Here is a 26,516-nt window from a genome sequence, read left to right as displayed (position 1 = left end):
TAGATAAAAATTAAATTACACCATCAAATTAATACATGCTTATTGTTTAAATTTAAAAAGGTGGGCAAGCAATTTGCCCCTGGATATACAGCTTTTAATGATGAAATCAGAACTTGAAACCAAGTTGGTGCATCTCTAAAGCTCAATCAGTCGTGTGGGCTGAACAGCTGGACAATCTCCGAGATGCTCCCAATATCAACATTCCACGAAACTACAGTCTCACGCCAACACACAAAATACTTGCAATAAACATCGTATGCCTAGTCCTTGAGATGAAAATTTGTTTCAAATGCAATCGTTTTATGGTAATGTGGTTTTACTATTGCCAACTTGTTAGCCAAAAAAGAGACGTTGTTTAAATTTGACACTTGACTTTTCTGAATGGAAATTAAAGACCTTATTCTGAGAGCCGACCCGCAGAAATACAGGTGGCTGCTGCCTCTTGCCGCTGTAACTATAATAGCAGATGAGCGTGCTACAGTTTCTGTAGAAAACTGACTTAAAAAATGAGCTCAGATTCAGAAAATACTTAAAAGCCCTACCAGACCATTAAGGTGGAAATAGATTCATTCTTTGATTCCCCAAAGCCTGGACTCTTCCCGTGCCCAACGTTTGTGTAATAGACTATATGCCCCATGAGGAAAGAGGGTCTTTGTCTCTTCTGTGTTTCTACAGCCTGAGTGCCTAGAATAGGACCTAGCCCATAGTAGGCACTTAATTTACTCAAGCACTTGTTAATTGAATACAAAATCCAACTAAAATTGAAATTACGTGTGGCACCACAGCTATAAATTCCACTTTTGCATAAACTCAACTCTGGAAATACAGCATTTTCTAAATCAGATTATAGCACTTTCTGTCTAGGTTAATGAATTTGCCACTTTATCAGTAGACACATGTGTTGTGATAATGCTTTTACTATGGTCCCATCTTCCCAACAAAGACCACTGTTGTGTAGTCCTCCTAAATAATATGGAGCCAGAAATTACCTAGCAATCACCTTTTCTTTGAATGAGAAACAGGAGAGAATCTGACACTGTGGCTTACACAATACCTACACGGAGAGCATTATTTTTTTTTTTTAAATAATCCTTTCAAAAACTTGAAATCAGCCAGGATATGGAGGCAATTATATTATGGGAGTTACAGAGCAATGAAATTATTCTGTCCAGTCTTTTTGCATAAGTGGTCAGGAATAACATTTGCATACGTTATATCATATTGATTCTTGTAGACAGAGACTCAATAAAGACAAAAGAACACATGCAAAAATGAATGCCTGGGGGGGGGGAATAGAGAAGACACAGATGGAAGCATCTATGATGTTTGGTTTTAAAATAAGACAACAAAAATAAAATAAACAAACAAAACCAGAAATAAATGGTAACAACAACAAAACCCCATCCAGGTCAGTTCTCTTTAGCATAAAGTGTCTATTTCTACCTTGCCCTTGCTCATTTCTCCCCCATGAAATCGGTTTTCAAATGTCATCTCCTCCCCCTTGCCAAGCAGAATAGATAGGGCAGTAAGGAGCTAATAATGATAATAATAATAATAATAATAATAATGAGAAATGGCCTCAGAGATATATTTCATGTTTCTTTCTTTCTCCTTGTCTTTCTTCGGAGGAATAGCTTCCCAGCCAGTGGGGCATTAATCATCAGAACAGCAGCTCCGAGATAAAGCCTGGGTGAAATTTCATTGTGCATTATAGTGCAAGTTGTGGGTGCATGAATGTGTCTCTCTCGGTATCTGGAAGGAGGAAGTGGAGAGGCAGAAGAAAAAAATCTGTCATTTTATATATTTATACTGCTCAAGATGGTCAGGACTGGTTCCCCATTGTTACTGCGGATTAAAATCATTCACGTCCTTCTGCTTTCATCAGAGGTCACCTCTCAGAAAGGGGGATAAATATTATGACAAGTTAAATTCTACCTATTTTTTTTCCATCTGCCTTGGGGGCATGTAGCAGAGTAAGGGACAGGAGGAGGGGACAGTGGAACCAGGCCTGTCTGATGGCATACAGTTTTCTTTGTTAATCCTCAACTGCGTATCCATTCTCTCCCTTACTGAACCGTTTGGGTTAGCAGTTCCTGTTTTTGAAGATCCCTGAATGAATTTTGGGGACACTGTTCGGGAGAGGTCACTAAACAGATGTTACAACTGCTCAGCAGGAAACTGGAAATACCTACGAGACCCCTGCTCCACAAAATGAGGTCCACATGCTACAACAGGGCATCATCTGGGAGCTAGCTAGAAATGCAGCATCTTACGCCCTGCCCCAGAATGGAATCCGAATCTGTGCTTTAAGGTCACCCAGGGGATCTGTGTACACCTAACAGTTTACGAAGCACTATTCTAGCTGACACATGCAAACCCACGAGCACCCTCCCTTTCTTTCTTCACACATACACATGCACACACACAAACCCAGATGGGATGAGAGAGAGAAGAGGCTGCATTATATACACAAGTCAATCAAATTTCTATCAAGCCATTCTCTCAGTGACTGCTAGCCACCACAGATATGGTGTGCGTTTACCTCCCCAGCCATCTCATCCCTGCATGATGAGAAAACCAAGGAGAACCTCACATTCTCCATTTAGCTAACAGAACTAGCTTTCTAGACAACCCAAGGCATTAATTAGAAGGTTTCAAAAGGCAGGGCTGTCATAACAGCTTCAGTGTGTTTCTAATTTTTACGATCATTCAAACATGCACCAGAAAGGTATGAAAGCACATCCCCACCCCTCCTACTGCCTTGTCAAAGACAGAATGGAAATATCCGTCTTGAAGCCTGGCTAGCAATGATTGCTACTTGAAGTCACTTCCTTGCCATATATAAATAGAAATAAAGGGATGTGTTTTAAGAAAAAAAAAAAATAGAACCAAATCTTGAACCTCGGTTTAAACTGGAATCATTGATTCTTTTTGACAACTCAAGAGACACTAAGTAGTTTTTCTTCTACACAGGGGTGGTCATTGTGGAACCCCTTCTGAACTTTCTCGGCAGAGAGGGTGGATATGAAAAGCATCATTGTTTGTATTGTAATTTTAATTATATCAAAGATATTCTATTAATTTCTCTCAATCTTCGCCATCCAATCCATGAAATGAGTAGAGTGTTCTTACAACGATGTTATTACAGAGTATTTCTGCTTGTTCTTCTCCTCTCCTCAACTTTCCTTGTCCTTCTTCTAGTTGATTTATTCACCCACCAACTGTCACTGTGCAAGGTACCATAGTAGATACTGTTGAAACATTGGAAAAGAATGTGAATCTACCCTTACACTTGTTAGCCAAGGAAAGAGTGGAGACCTAAGGGCGTTAATTGCCATGTCTTAGGCCAAATGGTTAATGAGTAACAGAAGAAAAAATAAAATGTAGATGCTAAGGAGACCTGGATTAGAAAACATCACCAACCTTTTATTAAGTCACACCAGTTTAAGCCCTTGACTTTCTTATCTTAACCCACCCGTGACGTTGCTGTTATAATCTCTGTATTTCAAATGATGAAACTAAGCTCTGTAAAGCAACACAGTCGAAATCCCACAGCTGGTAAATGAAGGTATGTCTAGAGTCTTGGTTTTAATCACTCTTTATCCATGAAGGAAGTCTCCTAACGCCAGCTTCAATGCACTCTTTCCTTCCTACCAGTCTGGTTCCTCGTGGCTGTCTTTGTCTGCCTTGAACATGAATAATATTGGCCCCTTTCTCTGCCTCTTCCCTCTACAGATAAGCATTCATTCATTTCATACATTTTCCTTTTCTTCAACAAACGTTGCTGAGCCCCTCTTGGTGGCAGACACCAGACCAGGCCCTCACTGTCGAGTGATGAACTGCATAGGGATTGTCCTTGCTGTCAGAGTAGCGGCTTCTCATAGTATCTTCCATCAATGTTCTTTCAAAAGATTATGAAGACAGGTAACTATGGAGCCAGCTGAAGCATAGGGTCATGCCCAGGAATAAATGGGTTCATAGAACACACTCAGTCATGAGACAAAAACAAAAGAGGTAACAAAGTAGATAGACGGTTCCCACAAACCTATCCACACACAGATAACCAGGTAAATGAGCCTCAAGTTAATTTTCTATCCATACCAATGAATAGAAGCAGTAGGTCACTAAAAGTCATCTTTATCTGCCTAAATTTAAAGATAAGGAGAATTAAGAATTAAGTAATTTGGAAAATGAATAAGAAGAAATTGGAGAGGGAAAGTGGGTGATATTACATTTCCACAAGTATCCTGACTCTAAGTGCTACAAGCAGCCCTTGTTATTACGATGACAGATAAACCCTAAGGAAAGAGAATTTAAGACCAGAAGTGAACAAGGACAATTTTGCCCACCAGTCACAAGGGGTGGTCTGTGGGACTCTTTATTCTTCTTCTTTTTTTCTGGACGGGGGGGAGGGATGGGCAGAGAGAGAGGGAGGGAGAGAATCTTCAGTAGGTTTCACATCCAGCAAGGAGCTTGACAAGTGGCTAGATCTCACAACCCTGAGATCATGACCTGAGCTGAAAACAAGAGTTGGATGCTTAACTGACTGAGCCACCCAGGTGCCCCTGGGACTCTATGCGTAAGGCAGAAAAGAGCAGCAAAACCACTGTCAATGACCATCGCCGCTTTTGAGGCTCATCAGGGAGTGGCCTGTGGCGGACAAAGTGCTTGGCAGTAAGATCCGGCCTGTAAGCATTAAGAGGTGTGAGTACCCCCTGAGAAGGTGCCGGTAGATTGGCATGTCTTGACCAATACTGACTGAGGGTTTACTCTGTGCTACGGAGCTCTGCTGGTGCCTGAGACAAAGATCTTGCCATCCAGGAACTTACATACCACTAAGTAGAGGCAACACAGTTAAATATGGGATATAATGTAAGGTAGAGATAGCTGTTATGGCAGACAACAAGGTGGGGGGGTGTAGAGGATGGTCAAGGAGGGCTTCTCTATAAGGGGCCACATGGGCAGAAACTTGAATGATGAAAGTGAGTGGGTTTTGCAAATGGCTGGGAAGAGCTGCTTCAGGCAGGGAAAACGGCCAGTGAAAAGACACAGATGGGCTTGGTATGTTGAAGCAGGGCTGGCACCGATGAGGCACTCAGCTAAGGTGTAATATTTAAGGGAGTGCCCCCAAAATCATTTATTCAAGACACATAATATTTTATTACAATATTTTGGAGTCATTATCAAGCAAAAATATTCCACGATAAGCAAAATAACATTTTAAATAAAGACAGGCTCCAATTTTGCAACTGTACAACACTTACTCACCTCTCCTTTATCTGGGACCTATGTTCAAGGAAGATCAAGAAGACCTATGTACCTGGAGGAGTGTGGCAGAAAGTATGGCCAGACAGAGAGCAAGGAGGAGATCCACACATCACACAATAAGGATTTTGGTTTCAGACTTGGCCAAGTAGTAGGTCGGGTGGTTGGTAAAACCATCTGGAGTATTAGAAACATTTGGGAACCTCCACAGTGAGTAGTCAAGAGCTGAACCCCACTTCTCTCCCAGCTGTTCAGATGGCTCAAAGTAAGTTTCAGCACATTAACAGTGGTTCTGGTGGACACTCCATCCTATAAATGTTACAATCTAATTACAGGGGCATCTCTACAACTTGTAGCAATCTGCAGACTGCATCTTCATTTGCAGATGAGGACCTTCTCAGAGGACCCTTTAAGGGACTAATCTCAGCTTTGGGAAGTGCTGATCCCATTCACTGAAATTGAAGTCTTAAACGGGACGAAATGGCACTGTATTCTCTTCTCTGGCCTATTGGTACTGCCAACCTAGAGATCTTTAAGAGGTAGGTAAACCCATCAAGCTCTCCCTCCCTCTCTTCTTCTCCATGAAAACGATGTAATTCCTGACAGAAAATGTCACTGAAGTCTTACCAGCTAACAAGACAATTAGAGTCCAATTTCCTTCCCCCCAAATTATTCTCTGAGAGAGGAAAAGAAAGTACCTGCATGAGGGTAAGGAGGAGATAGAAGATATTTCTTGGCTGGCAGCTAAAGTCTAATTAGACTGACAAATCTTCAGTGCCTTCCCCAGTTATGAGGTTTGGCAGGAAAGGAACCAGCCCTGGAGCTGCACATTATGTAAGGCTGCTAATCAATATTAGTTGAGCCCTGATCCTAAAAATAAACTTTCCCTAGAGGCTCTGTTGTCTAGTGGTAAAAGTGAGGGCTTAGAAACTGTGTGGACTCCTCATCTCACTTCTGTCAGGCTGGTGGCAGCAAGGAAAATGTGGAGGGGCCCAGAGGGGATAATTCCTTGAGTAAGTACAACGATTCTTGATACAACATGATCAACTTCCTGTTAAAGCATGGTTTTGGGGATGAGGAAGATAAATTTATCTTGTATCCCAATCCCAGACAGCTAGATTATTCAAAGAACCTTGAGAACATTTGGTGCTCTAGACGGTCCCAAAAAAGCCATTGGTAACAACACGCTGTGAATGTGTGGGTTATGTGTTTTGTTGAACCATACGAAATTCCTGATATTTGACCATTTCAATCTATGAAAATGGCAATTTCATACACTTGACCCCAACAGAACGCTTTGTATGTAATAACCGTTCAGCAAAGCCAAATCCCACTTCAGTAAATGAAAGAGTTTTCCCACAGAAATCTCCTCTAATTGATGAGTTCAGGGCTCTGGTTCAGTCTGGGACCCTCAGAGGAAATCCTGGGTGATCATGGGGTTGTGTGGGTGTAGACAAAATGGTTCTTCCTGTGCTTGGAAAAATTAAAAAGGGAAACTTTGTTTAAAATGGAACAGGGAGGTCATTCCCTGCCACTCTTTGTCAACTGAAGCACCAACAGGAAGAGAGGGACCTTGCAAGTCCATACTACTATAGTACTTTACCCTCTCAGCAGGAGGAAGAAAGGCTTTCTTCTCCTGCCCCTCCTCCGCCCCCCACAACAGCCCAGTCAATGACAGACTGCCAAACTCAGCCAATGAAAAGCCACTACACTTTGAATGCTCAGTTTACTTCAACACACTTAAACTGCTTATAACAATTTCCTCCTTTCCTCTATAAAAGAGCTGTCCTCTCCTGTGTTCTCCAGACTTGCCTATGATTTTGCGGTATTTTGTATTCCCAAATTAACCCATGTTTACTGGTAAAATAACGGAGTTTTATTTTTAAGGTTACCATGCCTACCCAATCACACAGGAAGTCTAAGTTTTATGAGGATCTGTGAGTTCTGGGAGAGCCTCTTGCTGTGAAGCCGTTTCCTAGTGTCTAGGATTTAGTGAAAACTTGCAGGGTAGGTCATGGCCTAGGTTCTTTTTATGCACGGTTGTATTTATTACTCACAACCATGGAAAAGTACTTCATTTTACAGAGAATGAAACCAAGGCTCAGAGAGGCTAACTGACTTGCCCAGAGATACACAGCTAAGTAACTGGAAGTTACTGGAGTCCAGCCCAAGAATTCTGACTCGAGAGTGCACCCTCTTCCCTCCCACATACCGGAACTCTACATGGATTATGTTGTATGAAGGATCATATATTTAATCAAAAGTGTTCTCCTTGTTTTGTTTTATAATAATCAATGTCAAGGCTGAAGTGTGTTTTTTACTAGCTCTAGTCTAAAACTGAAAGACCAGAAGGAGGAATTTCCACATAGATACAGTTACAAAGCCTGAAAAAGTGGCCTGCCTCTGGGATTTTTGGAAGCAGTTCACATTCAACTGCCAAATTTATGAGATTGAGGTAAGAGTGAAATCTCACAAAACTCTTAAGTCTTTCATTTCTACTGTTTATCAGGATAGTTCCAATCCAGCTGAGCATTGTGATTTTCTGGTAACAGGCAGCTCTGACCGATGTCAAGGTCAAGGTGACTTCACCAATGCCTAGCACAGAAAAAGTGGGTCATTATTAGTATCCTGCTAATAGCTTATAAAGGATTCCAAATGGCGATTTGCACAGAACACACTGAGTTCTTTCTCTACTGATAACAACTCGGTCTGGAGACTTAAGGTAAGAGAATACACATTATTTTTGGAACTATTTTCCTCTTGGCCCACTCCTGCCTCACAGGAACATTTTGATCCTGGTGACTGCAAGTTACCAAAGACTTATTTCTCACTTTTGTTTTCTCTCCTGAATGGGGATCAAAGAATTTGAACATAGACTGAGTTGGACTTTTCCATCATGATAGTAATCCCAACACTGAGGGCAGTTGTAATAGAAATGCCTGCTTAATTGCTGGGCTAATCCCTTGCAGTAAGACACACAGGGGATCCAATGCATTTCTCCTTTCTGGGTCCTCTCCCATTTGGGGGAGTTTGGGGCCAAGACTCTCAGAATCTGGATCTCTTGCTTCTCACAGATCTCCCCTATACATTCTTTGTTCTAGTTGGACTTGGCTATCTATTTCAGGAATTATCATCCCTGACTTTGACATTGTTTCTGACATTTAGCCAACCTGAGATTTGTTTCTCTTCCCCATCTATCCAGTTATACTCATTCCACAAGGTCCAGTTCCATTCCCACCTCATTCATGAGATCCAGCCAAGCCATCCCATACAATTCCCTCATTCTCCCCACATCACCACCGTTTGTACGTCACTACCTAGTATTGGTTGCTGTCAAGCTCCATGATTGCAAGGATCCTGGATTCTTTTTCTTTGTAACCTTAAAAACATGTGGATAGATATATTTCATAACAGAACATATTCTCTGGGGCCCATAGAACTCCAGGTTGATTTCAAATGGAAGAAAAAATAAAGATGGGAAGTGAACTATCAGAGAAATCCATTCCTGAGAACTTAGAAACTTTTCATTTGCCAGGACTGATTCCAGCCTCCAAATTCTACCCTGACCCTCCTTCAAATCCCTATTCCCCCCAAACCTCCCAGGCCCCACTCTGAACTACAGATACTACTGTCAGTAAAAGCAGCCCCATTTTCTGAGGTAGATTCTTACTTGAGAGGGTATTGACTTGCATACCAAACATTGGGGATAGAATAAAATAATGAGGTTAAAGCACATTTAATCTTACTCTTCAAGATGTACCTGTTTTAAGCATTTTACACATATTAACTCAGTTAACCATATGGCAATCCCACGATATAAGCACTACCCTAGTAGTACCCTTCCCTCCAATTTTACAAAGTGGTAGACTTAGATTGGTTACAAATTCTTGCAATCTTCCCGTCAAGAAGTGAGGTTTATGTTTCCTTTATGAAACTTTGAAACCTGGAAAAACTTTCTCTAGGAGCCCTGAACCTCCATGAACTAGAAACTACATAAAGAGGGACATGGAGCCAGCGGAGTCCAGTGTTTCTAGTTAACCCACCAAGACAGAAGGTGTGTGACTGAAGCCAGACTCTCCAGACCAGAACAGCCACTGAGTGACCTCAGTCAACTCCCTGTGGGACAGAAGAATTGCCTTGCTGAGCCCTGCCCAAATTTCTGAGCCACAAAATTGTGAGATCCAATAACACAGTTGTTATTTTAAGCCACTTAGTTATGGGAAAATTTGTTTCATATCAGTAGTTAACTAGAACACATGTGACTTGCTCAGAGTCACTTAGCTAATGTGAAGAAGATCTAAGTTGTAAACCCAGGCAGCCCAACTCCAAGTCCATGCATTTAATCACTGCTCTAGCCTTACCACTGAAGAAAAACTAAAATTGTCCAAAGCACACTGATCATTCTGGATGGAAAACTGTCTGTAAGCCATGCCACTTCCAGTTGTTAAATGATGATAAGGTATGTTATAAAGCTATTTTGTTTTCCAATTTATCCCATAGTATTTATTCAGCGCCTATCTTTACTTGATACTACCACTTACCCACCTGCTTTCTCAATGTACTCATCTGTCTTCTCAATGCACCCACCTGCTTTCTCAATCTTAACTTTTTTTTTTTTTTTAATATTCAGGGAAGGACCTAGACACACTCTTCTCCTTTTATTTTTTAAGAATGAATTTATTTATTTATTTATTTATTTATTTATTTATTTATTTATTTATTTTAGAGAGAGAGTGTGCATGATTGTGGGGAGGGGCAGAGGGAGAGGAGGGAGGGGAAGGAGACTCCCTGCTAAGAGGGGAACCCGATGCAGGGCTCAATCTCAGGACCCTGAGACCATGACATGAGCTGAAACCAAGGGTCGACGCTTAAATGACTGAGCCACCCAGGCTCCCTTAGACACACTCTTCTTAATATAGGGTAAAGACCTGATGCTTGGGCACCATAGCTGTGAGTAATTTAACACAGTCCATGTGATCCACAAGCAGTTCTGTAACAAACTGGAGTATCAGAAAGATCGAAGTAGTGATTACGTCCAGGAGGCTAGAGCATTGGAGGGCCACGCCAACTCAAAAACTGTTAGTTTATGTTCACACACAGGTAAAAGCAGCACTGAAAGCACTTTGCAGTTCTCCTTTGATCTGAAATCAACGCAAACCAAAGTCAATCAGGAATGAACTACTCAAATGTTTTCTTAGCTTATGCTTCAAGAAGGAAGCAGTAGGTTATTGTATAACCAGATGGTTTTACACCAGGTTTTTATGCTTATTTTATTTCTCCTGGAAGAGTCTAATTTTAGGACAACCCTGTTCTATCAAGGCTATCAAAGCAAAGGAAGACAGAACAGAGTATCATCTGGAAAAGGCTGTAAGATTTCACACATGATTGGCCTGGTAAACATGAAATCCAGCCTTCCCCACTTCTTTTTTCTCTCACAGATCAAATTTTTATGAGTCCACTTCACCTGAGAAAATTAGCTGGATCACACAGGACATATTAGAACTTCTGAGACTGAACTTCCTCACCCAAAGTCTTCAAGTCTGGGAATTGTCCTAAATCTTGGGTCCCCAGTCCTAACACAGGCATGATGTAACCTATACTTCAGATCAGAAAAGGATTGGAGACAAGGCAGGCTACTGAGTTTTTATGGAGCCCAAGGAAAGTTCTTGCTTTAAAAATTTTTTTTGTTTGTTTCTAGTTTCAAGTTTTTATTTAGGTTTCAGTTAGTTAACATACAGTATAATATTAGTTTCAGGAGAATTTAGTGATTCATCACTGACACATAACATCCAGTACTCATCACAATACACGGGGCAAAGTTCTTATGGCTAGTTGGTATGAACAAAAAAGTTCAACATCCTTGGCATAAAGTTATTTCCTCTAGCTAATCTTTACAAAAATATGGAGCTTTTTGATCCCTCATCCCAGTCTAATCCAATTCTGCTAGTCTGTTGTCATTTCTCTAATGGTTTGCATTTACACACCCTTAAGAACAAGAATGTCAACAGATTTATAACTCCTCTTTATAGCCATGGTGGAAGCAAAAGGAAAGCTATGTAGATGAAATCCAATTATCACAAAGGAAAAGAAACTCTAACAGGAGGCTGTTAGAGAGGGCATGCTCCAGCTGTCCACATCTTCCAAAATGACAACAGATTCTATGATGGTCAGAGTCATAATCACTTGTAAGACTTTTGTGCCCTGTACCCTGCTCTTCTCTGGAAGTTCTGGCTTTCTTAGTTTTTGCTAAGACTCACGCAGTGTTCTCCTATTTGTGTGTTTGCTGCAGGAGGAAAAGCCAAAAACCGATAATTGCCATGGCTTAGTCCCTGAATCCTATGTAACATTAAATCCTCCCGAAGTCAGTAAAAATTTGGCCTTGAAAAAGACTGCAGGACCAGCCACTCCTATGAAGAAAAAGCCATTTGTTCGTCTGCTTCCTACAGAGTTAGCGGAATGTATTACGACAGAAACAGAACAAGTCTGCCAGGTCCTGGGCAGACAGAACTATCCTTTCACCAACCATAAACAGATCTTCTCTTGAGCTAGAGAGAGTCATAATAGAAATATATATTGCCTTTTATCTTCTTTTCAGTGAGTAGAGTGAAGTGCCAGGAGTTATTGCTTTAATATCAGTAGAGAAGAAGCTTTTTCTTTTTTGAGCGTGCACGTAGGTATACATGTAAGGGCACACACAACTATATGACTGTTATGCTAACCCAGTTCTTAGTAGCCTTTCTAAAACACGTAAAATTGGCCTGATAGCATCATCAGTGCATACAGCCTCAAATTGTTCCCGTGGAATCATGTAAGGAGCTGCCTGGGTATTTCAGCTCAAAGAAAAGGGAAAAGGAAGACAACACTTTTACCTCCACTTAACTCACATAAACTTAATTCAGAAGAATGAGAACACATAGGGGGCTTAATTGATTATTGACTTTATGTTTACAATGCCCACTGAAATCAATGGGAGGGTGATGTCAAAGACTCAACTGAGCCCCTGGATAATGTCTTAAAACTAAGAAACAGAAAGGACAAGTACTGATCTACCGAACCTTCTATAAACACTAACTAGGCTCGGGGTAATTTCCCCACAAGCAATTGGAATGTCTTATTTTATGCCACAGCATTTAAGGCTAATAACTCGATTAACCTCCTATCCCCTACTAACTAGATTTATGAAATGCCACGGGAGTCAGCAAAGCACTAAGCTTTAGCTTGGGTACAATTACTTTTAAGTGAAAAAACAAAACCATTACCACAAAACTAAGGACTTCCTATATAGCTGAACTCAGAGCTTCACAATTTCTAATGTAATATAGGATCTTGGTCAAATATAAAAGAAACAAAATGGATGAAAAACAACAAGCGATTGATCAACACTTAAAAACAAAACAAAGACTGCATTTTATAAGCATTAGTTGAACCTCTAGCTTCAATTGCCCTTTATTTGATGCTACCCATTGGCCTCAAAACTGAACAATTTATGTTTCAGCAAAGCCACTGAGACGATGTGAATAGAATGAACTAGGATATAGTCTCTCCTCTGATAACAAATTTTCCTTTGCCCCTTCTCCCTTTTAACCATTGAAAAGAAAAAAAGGAAAGGAGGAGTATTTCATAATGAAAGTGTTAGCCAGTGCTCATTTTGAATAACAGCTTTACCATTTCAGCAATAAATACGATAGGAATAATAACCCATGAGTGCACTCAAAACTTTTAAACTTTGTTAGCAATGAATTTGTCTTTCTCTACTCTTAGGTCTTATTACTATGAGCCTCTGTATGCATCCTTCCTACAAACATGGTAATTTAGACTCTAGCAACATAGCAACACTGACCTTACAGTAATGTCTCAAAAACAAAAAAGTGGAATTGATTAAGAATTGGAGAAAAGCTTACCTGAATGCTTGCTGTGGAGCGATTTTTGCGGGTTGTGGTAGTAGCCATTGTAGTAGTGGTTTCCATGACAGTGGTAGACATTTCTGGTGGCATGGAGGTCGTCTGTGTTGTTCCCAAGATTGACGGGACTTCTCCCACCAGCCGGACACTTCCATTGATTTTAATATTGGGGTTGTTCTCAGCCGCCATGTTCAGTACTTTCAAACCATCATAATAGAGCCCAGAGAGCTGGCCTTGGAAGAGACGTCCTTTGTCTTTTCCCCCGATGGCTATTTGCGCCTGGGTGTTGAAGATGGTTAACTGCCGGCCTAGTGGGTTGGGTGGAGGAAACATTATTATTCCCATATGTTATCTTTCTTTGCCTCACCTGGTCTAAATGGACCAGGCATCAAAACAGGCTTCCTTGAGCGAATGAAGGGGAGAAAACTGGATAAGGAAAAGTCAAGAGACATTAGCAAGTAACATTTCACTATGTTTATCTCTTCCACTGTCTAGCTGAATATCCTAGATAACCTGAGTAATTGAGTCTCTATTTCATTATTGTGAGGAAAGAGAAATCTTGGTCCAATGATATGCAGTACTTCAGTCTTCTTGGGTATGTAATTTGGATGACAGAAGGCAACTCCCAAATCAGGTAATGACAGTAATAAAGCATAAATACCTATTGCGCTGATTTTTAACCTACAAAGTCACAAGATGGCAACTAAATAGAATTATATATGGCAAACAAAAAGTGAGGTAACTAAGAACACTGAATTAAAAAAGATAGGTCTGATAATTAAATTAACTGAAATAAAATTAAATTCCAATGAAAAGATTTGGATTCACTGCATACTTACAGAAATCCACAGTTTACTCAGCAAACACCTCATTTCCTAGAAATCTTCATAATACATAATATTCTATCTATACTCGTTGTTTAATAAACATCATGACAGAGAATTTCCTACCTCTTTTAATTTGGGGGAGATATAGGATTATGGTCATACAACTCTATCTCTCCCTAAAACATAGAAATAAACGGCCATTGGTAATGTTTCTGGGGTGGGGGAAAGAAAAAAATGTCATTTCCAATCAATGAATTTTAAAAGAAGGGATGGGTATTCATGAAAAAAAGAACACATAAAATTCCTTAAAATGATAGGTATGTCCATGTGTTGGAGACAATCAGCAGTTCAACTTATTTGGAGTTCCCACTTGGGGAACCATTTGTGCTTCTGTGAATAGAAAACTATCAGAATGAAATCATGACAGAATAGAGTTTAGAATAGTGCAACTCAATTTATCTTCTTCCCAACTACCTCTACTTAAAAAAGCCTCTCTTAAGATCTTTCCCAGAAAAACCCAAACAGCTTTTTAAGGCTAAGACATTCTATGCTATTATTTCTTCAGATTATTTCTTTCTGTTTTTCCATATGGAGAAGGGGGAGAAACTTATTAATGGAATTAAATATATCGTTTTTGAATTTTTCTTCACTTAAGTCAGTAACCAAACAATATTCCACTCATTCTTAATCTAATCACTTGAATTATTTTAGCTGTAAATGGCTGGAATGTTCTGTTATTCCTGCCTGCTTATTAAAAGGTAGTCTAATTTTTAAAAAACTAAGGTTTTTGCCCCCACAATCTCTGATATGAATAGAGGCATATTGTGATGTTTGGGCTTTTAACCTCTACCACTATTACATGGTCTTTAAATCTCTATGATGATTAGCTATCCTTGAATTTCTAGTGTATAATGTGGAATACCTTCTGAATGTACAATAATGGATGAGATGGAAGAGTCAGAGAAGGAAAAATGTATCTGCTCAGAAGGAACTCTTTATACAATAAGAGTCAGTTCTGCTCATGGGGTAACTCTTAAGGGCATATTAGTCAGCAATGATTTATGAATAATACTTTTTTGGAAGCTTCAAACACTGCAGTATGGAGAACTGGCCAAAAAATTTTGTTTTTGTGAAAATGATCTGCACTCTATAAAAATATTTGGAGCATGGAAATGGACTCTGTTGGATTTGATAACAGAATTGTCCAGATCCTAAGGGAACAATCAAAATAGATTTAATAGATTTCCATTATTTTCCCACCAATTCCTTCAGTGCCTTGTGCACATGCATCATCACCTGTCTTTTGGCCTCTCATTTCTCACATAAGATGCCGCAAAATGTTCAATGCACAGTAACACTGGATAATGGCCTGGAGCTCAACTCTCTTTACTGTTTTTTCTCTGACAACAGCTTTTTCTAGGGGGCCTAAGCTTACTGCAAAAGAAATGCCATGATAGAAGGGGAGAATAATACACCCTCAACCCTGCATAGACTTTTGTGGGCAGCTTAACATAATAAAGAAGGAGCTGCCTAAAAGGAGATCTCTAGAACTCAATTCAGTAGTTGACACTAGATCGCCCCAATGTCAAGCTATCCCTTCCATTCACGTAACTGTTGGCCAACCATACTTTTGTTCATCTCCTGTTTGGTATATGCTCTAGCACTGATGATCAGTGAGTAGGGATAGCTAGTTACAGGTAAGAAATTTTATATTTCCAGTATTTCTGATGGTACTTCACATCTGTAATAGTCCTCACCTTCTTTTCCTAGTGATATTATTTTGCCAGTTATTACAAAGAAAAAAGAGGGTCAGGGAGAATTGAAATGCAAAGTTGAATTACACTAGCTAGAAAGGATGGATCTTCTTCATTCCAGTTGCCATAAGGTTTTTGCTTGTTCAAGACTAACCCAAACATGGAGAAGAGCAAGACGTGTTTCCTGGGCTACAGGATGAAGCCGCTGCTCCATGTCTGGTTTTTGCTGCATTCCCAAAGAGATCTAATTATTTCTTGAGAACAAGACACTGGTGGGGTGAAATAGGGAAGGAGATGGTCTATCCTTCAGTTTTCTATCATTCTACATAAAGTGTTGGATTTTTGTTTTCTTGTCTGTTTCATGGTCTATTTCTGGCTAGATCTGTTTTTCTGCTGTTTCAGGATCATTTCCTAGCCCTCTGTACCTTGGATTAGGTAGTTAAGAGTAAAGCTGGCAGTCACTAAAGTAATAGTGGGAAACTCTCAGTCTCCTCCCAGCTCTTCCTCTGATCAATTTACCTCTCTCAGCTAAGCAGGAGTAAGTGAATAAATGAGAACTGGCCATCACAACCCTTTCCCTCTGAAGGGTTAGTATAAGGGACAGACTGGAGTAAGTTTTATCATTTGCCCAAGATTTCTCAAAATCAATGTCAAATCTCACCATTGTCATTCATTATGATCTATCAAGTTCTTTAATAATAAGCAACTATGATATCTATATTCCAATCTAAGAATCGTTTTATCATCCATAATACTCAATTTGGTTATACTAGTGCAGGGTTCGTAGCAGGTTACTTTTTGTTTTGTTTTGGATGCCCATCTTCTTGGAAGTCATTGTTACCTTGTTTGGATATCAAGTTCACATACTGCTTAAATTAAATCTTCGCACGTCTCCAGTCAGCGTTGCACAAAGACTAATTAATTAAACCTCAGAACACCCTTGGGGAATAGGCAGTATTATTTCTCTTCTCCTCAGATGGGAAATCTGAGATATAAAAAGAGGTTAAGTGGATTGTCTAAGGTCAGAAAGTATCAGTCAATAGTAGACAGAGCCAGAAAACAGACTCAGGAATGTTGTGACCGAGATCTCTTCTTCAATGACAAAAATAACTCCAAAGAGGCATTCCAAGTGCTTCTGATATGTCTGCCTATTCATCCTTCCACCTTTACCCTTTTTTAACTCGTTGTCTTTACAAGGTCTTTTGGTATCTATTTCCTACTCCTTTTGAAGGGGAGGTTAGCTAGACAGAGGAAGGGGTAAAGCAATAGAATGAATAGATGTTACTCACCCAAAGTATTTTTTTAAAAAGTAATTTCAGTTAAAATAGTGTAGAAGAGAGAACCTCCAAGTTTGCAAATAACCATTTTCAATATTATATGCATATATATATACATATATATTTGGTTAAGAAACTAGCAAGCCGCCCTCCATCCCACCGGACCCACCCTTCCCCCTTGATTTGTTGTCTATTTGAAAGCATCCTTCTATATGAAAGCCAACTGATAACAATGCTATCAGAAGGAAAACTAAAAGCCTACTCATAACTTTATAATGGTTTATACAAATGAAAACGCCTGGCATGCTCTTAAACTTAGACTTCAAAAGGCGATGGAGTAAAAGAAAATATTATTAACATAAAATTGAAAGAAAAAAAGTTCTCTCAGGCACATGAGACTCAGACATGCATCTAGTTTTCTTCTCCTTTTTAAAAAGTGAGGCAATAATAGTCTTTAGTGTTAAAGGGACTTTATGAGCTGGTGATTACTAAACAAAATTATTTGCTTTTTAGAGTTATTCTTAATTTATTTTTAATTAGACCACATACGTTAAAAACAGGGCAAACAGTTAAGACTCAGTGAGGATTTTCCGTGTTTAAGGGTCTAAATGTTGTCACCCAACTTAAAACTGTAATTAAGTTTGCTTAAGTTGCATATTAATATATTCAATTACTTTTTATGTATAACTCAATCAAATCTCTACGAATTTTAAAAACTCACTGAAGGTCTTGAGATAAGAGTAGCTTGTACTGGCTCAGGAAAAAGGGAATAAAAAGCTTCCGGAAACAGAGAATTTTCTTCATTGAATGATAATAGTTTACATCCTAGCACACAGAAGCCACACAGAAAATTCTAACATCAGGTATAACCGCTGCCCTCTTTTATTAACAAAGTGGTTGTTTTCTTCAGCAAATCAGAACTGCTGTTTTGCCTTTCATGAGCCTTTCTTTTCCAACTCATTGTCTTAGCCACTTGCCTTTTGTTGCATAAATATCAAACACATAAGGGTATTACACAACCAAAGTATAAAATAAGCTTTTCTTTTCTTTTTTTTTAGTTTCAGCCAGCAACTAGGACACAATTAACCTCTTATGAAACACTTTTGCCTCTTTAAGTTTGAATCTAAAGGCAAAATTCTCTTTCTCATTCTTTCTTTGTTTAAAAACAAATGTTAGAAAACACTGCTCCCCTTATAACATTTGTCTTAAGCAGTTTAAGTTACAAGAGTCGATCTGATGATTTTTTTTGTTATCCACACTAGAGAGTAAAGCCAAAACAGCCTCAAGATGTAAGTTTAAAGAGTACTTTTGAAATTTCTTTAGAAAGCTTTGGTATAAGAGGTAATTTAAAACAAATTAACAAATAATGTCATGCAGTGGTTAAATTGCCATAATACATTTCTTTTTTAGAGGTTCCTGGAATTTCTTGTTTGTGGTTGTCACGCTGATAGCAAGCTAGATGTTAGTCCCTTTAACTGTATTTTAATGGCAATGTATTATAGCATGATTTATCAACATATGGCAGGTGGAAGCTGACACAAATTATAATGAAAATTAAAACAGTCATTTATGCAGCAGGCGATTATCATTTAAAGAACATTTATTTGCAGGCTTTAAAAATGAGGGTTTAGAATCAAATGATTTTAAAATGAAAGTTTTAACGACGGTTACCTTTTTCCTGCAGCCACTCCTCTACGGGCCGGTTATATTTGAAGGGGATTTTCTGTTTTACCATTTGGAAGCGTTCATTATCAGTGTTGCCTTTAAAGTTTAAAAAACAGCTTAAAAAACAATCTGAAAAGTCAATACGTCATTAAAAAACATCCTAGGTTTTTGGTTTGTTTATGAAGTTTTTAGAGATAGATATCAATTTATCTTTAGTAGAGGTGGAGTCGAAGTCACTCTGCCCTTGGATGACAGGTTTGAGGTCAGGCGAGACTTAGCTATGCAGTGCTCCATCATGTTTTGGGAATGTGACATGGGATGGGAATCAGTAAGAGCTTTGGCCATTTACAGAAATGGGTTTACCTTCACTCTGCTCCATCTCACCCCAACCACACCTTAATTGGATCAATGGAGGCACAGGATTTTCTTGGTTTGTGAGTAAGTTACCTGCCAGACCAGTTTCTTCTATGGCAGTGGACCCCCAGGGTCTTAGTCAAGCATGATCTTCTCTCATGGTACTATACCACACCAGAAGCATGGGTCATATACTTCCTTACTCTCCTCTCAAGTGTTTATAACTTCTCTACCTTCTAGTGGAGGGAAAAAGACAACTTAAGCCTTGAATGGCCGAGAGAGACTTCTTACTCCATAAAGGAGACCCTGGCACCCTACCAGCTATGTTAAATAGATGGAGTCTTATAGATGGTTCTTTACATTTCTATTGCTCTGCCCAGACTCGTTCTACATTTTAAAAAAAAGAAAACCCAAAATAAATATTTGTAAATCAAAGCAGCAATAAATGTAGGGATAGAATATTAGCAGATTTTAAGCACCTACATTTTATTACTACTAATAGATGCAAGCTTTATATGTTTATCTAGTCTCTCTTACCTTTCTATGAGACGTCCTTTCCGAACAAGTATCTATTCATAAAGCCTGTTTGGGATACTTCCTCCAAGCATGAAATATCTAATTAGTTTCAAGCCTCAAACATAATGCTTTTAACTGCTACTATGCCCCCTTATTCCTTTTGTAACTGTTGTTAACACCCCTGGATGGTTTGTCTAATTAGGACAGATTTGGAGAGCGGTATTGTGGAGATATACCCCTAATGAATATACTTCAAATCACAAAATAATGAACCACGCTTTGGGAACTGTTCTATCTTATCAACCACCCTCTCAGTGATCAAGCAAAAACTAGTGAATTCTAATTCATGACTTTTCACTCGTAGCCATATATTGGAACTTAGGGAATCCCATTCTAAATTGCCAACATTAAAAATGAAATCGAGATCTCAAAACAGGTGTCTCAGAAATCATTTACAAAGAAGTCTAAAAGCCAGAGAGAATGTGAGGATTAAATATAGCATCAGGCCAACTGAGTAGAAGGTGACCATGGCATTTCAATCTTAGGGCCACTTTCCTATAGGAGGAGTCATTGACAAAGAAGACTCTACATGTGACTAAACTGGTACCTGCTTTCCATGAGGTGTAACATGGGAAAGGGGTGGCCATGCTGGGAGATGTTTCCAAGATTCCCCATTCATTTCTGCTATGGACAAATGCTTTTAAGAAGCTCACCATTCTCATTCCCAAGGAATAAAAAAGCTAATAACAAAAAAGCAACAACAAAACAAAGCTCAAGGAAGAGCCAACAATGGATCTGTTTCCAGCCTACATCATGGGATCTTATGTGGCTGGGATAAAACATAATATATGAACGTATCAACAGATAAATTACAATGAATGGAGTATTATTTCTCATAGACAAAAGAGGGGAGAGGGTGTAGGTAAGGAGAAAAAAAACCCAGAAAGGCAACTTCTTGGTGTTTCAATAAGCTCATGGTGAAAGAAGTTAGTTTTCTCTGTTAATATAGCTACCAATTAGAGATTATTATAATGATCCTCCCTGGTAGATTTGGGGATTCAAAAGTCTGTTAATAAAAAATGAAGTTGGGTAAATTCTCACATGTCTTCATCGAAAAGGAGCATGCACTTTTCTGAAAAGAACCTATATCCTGTACTCTTAGTCCTACCCTAAAGAAGACAGATAACACAAGGGATATCATCCATCTTCATAAGCTTTGACCCCTCTCAAGTTTTAGTTACAACAAAGTATTATACTGAAAAATGACAAGTGGGTTGCGCCAGATTCACCTTAAATATATTCTGTTACTTTGGGTTTTCTGTAACTGTTGTTGGCTGCAACATTAAATATAGTGATAACCTTCACTCCACTCACTGTGGTATGGATTAGTGAAGTCAGTAGCAAATACAAAGCTAAATATTCTTAGAAACATGCAGGCAAAATCAGAAATATCCAAAATTTCCAGTGCCAGCGTTCTATATGCACTAAATTAAATAAGAAGATGCGATGACTGACTTCCTCAGAATACATAGGGGCTCTTTGTCCTCCTAAGCATCCCCTCCCCATATACTCTTTTTCAAACCTAAAGCTCCATAGAAAATCATTTTGAGGCATAGTACAGCCTAGAAAAAGAGAAAAGTATGTTTGATAATCAATAAGTGATATGTTGGGAGGACAGCATAGCCATGATTCAACCTTAGACCCATCGGAAAGTGAAAGAGAGAGAGTCATTCTTCTCCATCTCAGCTTTAAAGACATTTAGAAAAAAGTTTTAAGTTTTCCACACCAGATTCATAGAGTCTGGCACTAATGATCGTGATTTTGCATACTGTTAAAAGTTGTGAAAGATGGAAGGTCATTTGGAAAACCAAATTGGTTTAAATTGCCACATTAACATTGTTCTTAGTCTCTTTTCATGTTCTTGTTGGTTTTTATTTTAATTTATCGCAAACATTAGTAAGAACTGTTTTAGAAACATGTGCATGAGAATGAGTTCATTTGCCCCAAGCCCCATTTTACTAGACTGACTAAAAGAGTAAACAACTTTCTGAACGTAAGATTTCATACACAGGGACTACATGGAAAGCTGAGCAAACCTTGCCAAATTCATACACATTCATATTAAATCCTTAATGACATTCAGTTGTACATTTCATATAGCAACCAGTATGAAAATTTGAACAAAGAGTGAAATCAATTCTTCAACAGAAAGTGATGATATCCTCAAGAAAGAATGGCCTTATGAATAGAAATGTCATAATGTCACTAAAAAGAGGCATATGTGCATTACTAATTAGACCAAAATGTAATAACCGTACTTCTCAAACACACTGAGAAATCTATAAATTGCACCATGAGTTCTTCAAATAGAGGTTTCTTAAATTACTTATATGGATCTGACACTCACCTAATAGAACTGAATTTTAGAAAAAAAAGAAACTAGTCATTTTATTTTGTTTAAAAGTGTGTGTGTGTGTTCACATGCATTTTTTAAATCAGAAACTGAGTTTTTTAATGCCACTGGCCTCCTACATTCATTTGCATTTGTATCATTGGTTCTATTATCAAGTATTTCAACTCCTGGAGACACATCTAACATGCACTGTTGAATTATAATATTGTGAAGAGCAGAATACTCTGAGGTGAAATTATTAAGGCCCAACTGGTTCACACAGAGCTCCAACCTTTATTCAGAAATACCTCATGTTTTCTACATTTGAGTGAATCCATTTAGGATAAAAAAAGAGAACAGAGTTAGGAAGGCAAAGAAAGCAAGTTGACCCTCGAACAGTTTCCCGATACATCAGTCTCTCTTTGTGGTCCCAATGGAGTAAAGTTGCAATATGTTGTCAGTCCCAAAGGAATGAATATTTTTTAAATTGAAGAATGGAACAATAGAGAGAACTTTTGTATAGCAAAGAAAATGACTTTAACGAGAACTTTATTGTCATTATCTATTGGTCCAAGCACAGACCCTATTCATTAGCTATTACACTTATTTTCTTTAAGCCATAATCAATACAGCACGGGAGTTAAGACCATGGGCTTTGGAGACAAATTTGGCTCTGAGAGCTAACATTAGCATTTAGTAGCGGTGTGATCTCATGCAAGCAACTTGGCCTCAGTTTCCCCATTTCCCAATTCACCATAGGACTTGGTATAGAATAATAAGAGGTCGAGTATATACAGAACCTGGGATATGCAAGACATTCATGTTTTTAAAACTATTAAGATGATTCAGTTCTTTCCTAATGATCTAAGGGAAGCACAAAGATTCCAGGGTGTACTTCCATGACCTCAGAACTTTACTAAGCCTCCATTCAAAACATGGCCATATTCCATTGGGTCCCACAAAGATTATCTTCCAAAGATCAACAAGCCATAGAAAATGAAACATCTTAAATATCCCCTAAATCTCCTAGCTGTTGCTTTTTATATTTCTGAGTCTTCTAAAATATACTTAGCTAACCCCATTTCCAAAACAAAGTGGGTTTCTAAAACCACTGAAAGTAAAAGAGCAATTCAGGAATTGACAGATGCGATTTCTTGGTCCAGCCACAGATAATGATGATATACTGCTGCTAAGTTGAGGAAGAGTGTCTTAAAGGTTCTGGCAATTTGTACCAGGCTGGCAGAAAATGCACTCTTTCAGGTAGCCTATAAATACCATCTGAAATGTTGTCAGGCACATGGACATGCTAATAGGAATACCGTAACAACATTCATCTGTGCAAAATTAATGCCAGAGGTATTTTTTACATTTTGTTTTGAGTCCTAGAATAAAAGAAAGTTTTCTTTATTGCTTTGTTGACACTAAAAAATGAGACTACGGGTCTAATGAACAGTCAAAGAATGAGTACTATGTATTAAAGCCAGAGGCAAGAGAAAATCGATGTGAGTAGGCTCAAACAGTAGGGCATTTCAGAGGTTCTTACAATGTCTCTCTCCCCAAAGAACACTTTGTGAGTTTCAAAGCAAATATAAGACACTAAAGAAAAGGAACTGGTGAAACTCTCTAAGCTCAGCTCTGGTCTTGTTCCTGATGTTGACCCAGATGAACTCTCCCAGAGTCAAAAAGGGGGCTGTTACGCTACCCAAAGGGCACTAGAATGTTTGGCCACTTGTAAGTGATGGATGGACCTCAACAAAAAATGAATATCTGTTATTTATAAAGTGCCTTTCAACCAAAGAGCTCACAATGCAATTATAAGCATCACCTCATTAATCCTCAAATACACCTTTGAGGTTGAAGGAAAAAGAACTATTTATACGTTATGAGCCTTGATCCTTTCATGTGCCAAGGTAAAGAAATTAATCTCTTAGAGCAGAAAACTGATCAGCTGGGGGAAGTGAATTAATAGATCCAGAGCACACGGGCGTTATTAAGTAAGCAAGCTTCTTCAGACTCACTCACGTGGTTCTGTGAGCCAAGGGAACCACCTTTCCCAAGTGATGAGATGTCTGCTCCTGGACAGTAGTGTGGGTCACCCAGGCATACCCTGACTTGGCCAGTGTGTTGGCCCACACTGTCTCATGCGCTGTACATATACTCAGAAATGGAAAACATATGTGGAAAGGCACATCATTTCCTTCCTATATCAAAGTCGTGGTATTGATCCACAATTTCTAGGCTACAGGGGTTAAGCGGTTGAAGCAAAGATGACTCCGACATGAGTGAAAAGAGCATTGGCTGTGGAGTCAGACTCTGGATGAAATCCTATCTCAGACATTTACCATTTCTGAGAACTTGAATAATTGACTTAATCTAGATGAGTCTCTGAGTTTCTTCACTTGTCTAAAAAAAATGAAGACAACAATACCTTTATTACAAGGTTTTATACAAATTAATCCAGGCAAGGACTGAGTTTATGAGGAGTTGGGAGAGGTTGGGAATGGGAAGGGACTGTGATTTACTTTAACTCTGAGGATCTTTCCCTAACACATGCTGGAAAATGAGGACCATGTTAGAGATGTACCCTGGTGTTTTATATCCAGGTATCCAAGTGACCATGTCTCTATCCTTGAACTTGGTTCCTGGCTGAGGTGATTTTTGGGCAGATATGCTAACATTGAACGTCTCTTTCATATCCCAGATCTAACTGAAAGTGCCATTTCTGTTGAAATGTAATTATACTGATGACCATTTGTCCTGATGCAACAATTAGAACATAAATCAGCATTCCCTGTCCTTTTCCTGCACAGTGCGGCTATTCTCAACTCTCTTCCTAAAGCTCATTTCCCCTGGAATTTCTCCTCATTGTTCCTCATCCATCATGGATATTTTCAATCCCAGGAATATTAATAAAACAATGTCCAGGTGACTACAATATCTTTATTTGTTTCCATAATTCAAGGGGTATTTTCAAGCAATTTCTAATGGAATCTGCTTCAGTACAATAGGTTAATGTAACATCTATTCTTTATTTAAGACCACTTTCAAATCTGACATGCTATAAATTAAAATATAAATTGACTATAAAATTCGATTTGCTTCCATAATTATTTCAAAATGGGCACTAAAGCTAGACTAGTCAATTTCAATGGCTGAAAATTTTGTCTAGTTCCTTTCTGGTAAACATGTTTAAAATATCTATGCCTTGGTGTGTCTTTAAGCTTTAATTTCTCCATATATAAAATGAGGATTATAATAATCACTACAACACAGGGTTGGCTTAAGAACTAAACGTATATGAAGTCCTTAGTACAGTGTGTGGCACAACTGAAGTGCCCGATGGCTTATTACTATTGCTGCTATTGTGATAACAGTACCTGATTCAAAAGGGTTAAACTCAAGTGAAGGTAAACTTACAAGAATTACTTCACTACACAATTTTTAGTGTCAAATCTTTTCAAATTTCCTTTCAACCTAAAGCCTTAATGTCCGGTCTTCAACCATTTGACATATGATCCCTTCCAGATTCCCCCAGGTGCCTTTCTTCTTATCACTTATTTCCTTCTTGTTGCAAAAGCCACAGTGTTATTTTGGGGTCACCCTTCCCTGTGATCCATGCATTCCTGCATGCCCACCCTCTGTGTCACCCTGCTTCTCTTTAATCTTGTTGGTTTCTTTCATTTCTTTCTAGCAACATTCCTCTCTCCACTACCTATCCCCTTTCATTCCTCTCATGCAGAGGAAATCAAACTCAATGTTTTTAAAGGCAGAATGTTAGAATATTTGGTACAAAAAGATCATGTATGTGTGATGTTCCGATATAGCTCAGATTATAGGTAGGAAGTTTGGAAGGATAATTTCAATGGGCAACAAATAGAAACATTTCGTTTTCCTAAAGAGGAAAGTCACACCAAAATCAACATGTCTGATGTCATAATAAAACGATATTGTAGTAATGCTTCTGTTTGGTTCTTATGGAATTCTCGTATTTATAAATTATAGGTCCTCTAGACCAACCTTAAACCTCATGTCTACAAGCAATTATATTATTCCCAAGGGATCTAAAGACCACAATCACTGTATCTCACACTACGCACCCTTGACCTGGTTAATAGATGGGTTTTCAACAGTTGTCTAAACAATCGCATCACGGCACTGTCATATATTAGGCTTATTTCCAAATAAAACCCAACAGTTTCTAACTGAATTGCTTCCCCCAAAGTTTGGGCCATCTTGCATTCATGCAATACACTTTATGAACTTCAAAGCAGGACTTTAATTACACCCTATTAAATGTATTCTTTTTGTTTCATAAGAACATTCCAATCTGACAAGAAAATGCTTAACTCTAGGTGTTTTGTCTTTTGAGGAGACACATTTCTTATTTTATGTCATCTGCAAGTTTGATAAGCATATCTTTGTGCCTTTATTCAAGACCCTGAAAAATGTACAGAATAGGATTACGTGGTGGCTTTATAATGTCTACAAATTCTTTGAAATTCCATTCTGTAAGAGATAGGGCTTGATTCTCCAGCCTTGCATGTGGGCTCAACTTAGTGACTCAA

The 26,516-nt window shown here is 38.7% G+C and overlaps 1 protein-coding gene across 9 annotated transcripts in view; it reads right to left on the bottom strand.

The window, feature by feature from the left end:
- NRXN3 (neurexin 3) overlaps window positions 1-26,516 on the bottom strand; it is a 1,691,473-nt gene that overhangs the window by 129,483 nt on the left and 1,535,474 nt on the right. For 6 of the 9 annotated variants that reach the window (XM_034643175.1, XM_034643171.1, XM_034643173.1 and 3 more), the window contains 2 exons: window positions 18,696-18,785; window positions 13,167-13,474 (listed from right to left, as the gene is read on the bottom strand). In XM_034643175.1, coding sequence (XP_034499066.1) covers window positions 13,167-13,474; window positions 18,696-18,785 — 398 coding nt within the window. The remainder of the gene's footprint in view (window positions 1-13,166; window positions 13,475-18,695; window positions 18,786-26,516) is intronic. The other 3 variants (XM_034643169.1, XM_034643174.1, XM_034643170.1) reach the window with 1 other exon arrangement.

This window comes from Ailuropoda melanoleuca, chromosome 14 (assembly GCF_002007445.2).
Source record: "Ailuropoda melanoleuca isolate Jingjing chromosome 14, ASM200744v2, whole genome shotgun sequence".
Classification (NCBI taxonomy): domain Eukaryota; kingdom Metazoa; phylum Chordata; class Mammalia; order Carnivora; family Ursidae; genus Ailuropoda; species Ailuropoda melanoleuca.
This window is presented reverse-complemented; position numbering and strand designations above follow the sequence as displayed.